Below are 1,479 nucleotides of genomic sequence, written 5' to 3'. Positions count from 1 at the left end.
AGTCATTTTTCACGTAGCGACAGTGATTACCTCCATATTTGTTTGTTGTCTAACCAAACTTTAAAAGCACGACAGTCTGTTTTCTTATGCCCATTATCCTTACACCAAAAGGATTTCTTAAAAGCAACATGCTTATGACCTCCTATACTATGGTGTTGATCATTACTTGGTTTCCTAAATTTAGGATATCTATGAGAAGAACAATGAGTGTTTTTCTTATTTTTCCAAGAATTATTACCAAAATGGGGTTTAGCATGAAAAGTTAGGAGGGCTAGATCACTTATTTCCTTCTTGAGTTTCTATTCTTCAGCTACACACTTGGTAATGAGGTTATTGATAGTCCATTTATCACCAAAGGTATTATAGACATTTTTTATTTGAGTGAACTCAGCAGGTAGGAAGTTTAAGGCATGAGACACGATGAAACTCTCATTCAAGTCAATGTCATGGGATTTCAGTTTGGTTTGAGCATGAACCATCTTAAGAATGAATTCTCTGACACCCCCGTTGTTATCATATTTCATGTATGTGAGTCGTTTCATTAAACATCCAGATTCAGCATTATCAGATACCTTAAACCTCTCTCCAATAACAGTAAGATATTCTTTACCATTCTCTTTCTCAGGAAATCCACTTATCAGATGTTTAGAAATGGTCCTCTTCATAGCATACAAGCTAAGTTGATCACTCCTCTCCCACTTAGCTAATTTTTCTTTCTCTTCCGGTGTACTCTGATCATTGATCATAGGTTTAGTTTCACGCAATGCTATGTCAAGGTCACCAATCCCTAATGAAAACTTTAAGTATTTCTTCCATTTATTAAAATTATACTCATTCGGGATCTCAATAGAAGCAGAACAGATGTTCATAAAAAAGGTCATTGTCGGGACAAAACAGGAATGCATTATAACAAATGATAAAGGCAAGATATACCTTTAATAAACATAAGCTATCACAAAGAGGCAAACAGTATCACGTAATCCCCTTTGGGTGGAATGCGCAAACCCATATCATAACAAGGGTCGGAACCTTAGATGAGTTACTCAATGAGCATACATTAGGTTCGAATATCTATCTCCTTTGGGTAGATAAATTATCTAAACCAAAACACCTCCAACAACTTCATCCACTAATTTAAATAATAATCTACCTAGTGAGCATACATCAAGTTTAGAAATTTATCTCCTTTGGGCAAATAAATCTCTTAGACCAAAGCATCTCCAATAGTTATATCAATTAACTACAATCTCTACATACAATTGTCCTCCTTTGAAAAATCAATCATAATAATGACTGAAAATCATTCCTCAAAATACAACGAGACTTTTATAAATTAAAATGAGTGATCTCACTTCGGTGATAATCACACACAATTATTTATAAAAGTTCTTGTATATGAATCAAATTTCTTTTACTCAAAATTAAACAATACATCATTTCCAATGAATATTTTTCCTCAACAGTAACAATCTCAATATT

The 1,479-nt window shown here is 33.5% G+C and overlaps 1 protein-coding gene across 1 annotated transcript; it reads right to left on the bottom strand.

Annotated features, from left to right (window-relative positions):
- Positions 1 to 299: 299 nt before the first annotated feature.
- LOC127130365 (uncharacterized) lies at positions 300 to 881 on the bottom strand. The gene has a single exon (XM_051059388.1). It carries the CDS (start codon positions 879 to 881, stop codon positions 300 to 302), a length of 582 nt encoding a protein of 193 aa, XP_050915345.1.
- Positions 882 to 1,479: the final 598 nt, after the last annotated feature.

Source organism: Lathyrus oleraceus, chromosome 3 (genome assembly GCF_024323335.1).
Source record: "Lathyrus oleraceus cultivar Zhongwan6 chromosome 3, CAAS_Psat_ZW6_1.0, whole genome shotgun sequence".
NCBI classification, from domain to species: domain Eukaryota; kingdom Viridiplantae; phylum Streptophyta; class Magnoliopsida; order Fabales; family Fabaceae; genus Lathyrus; species Lathyrus oleraceus.
This window is presented reverse-complemented; position numbering and strand designations above follow the sequence as displayed.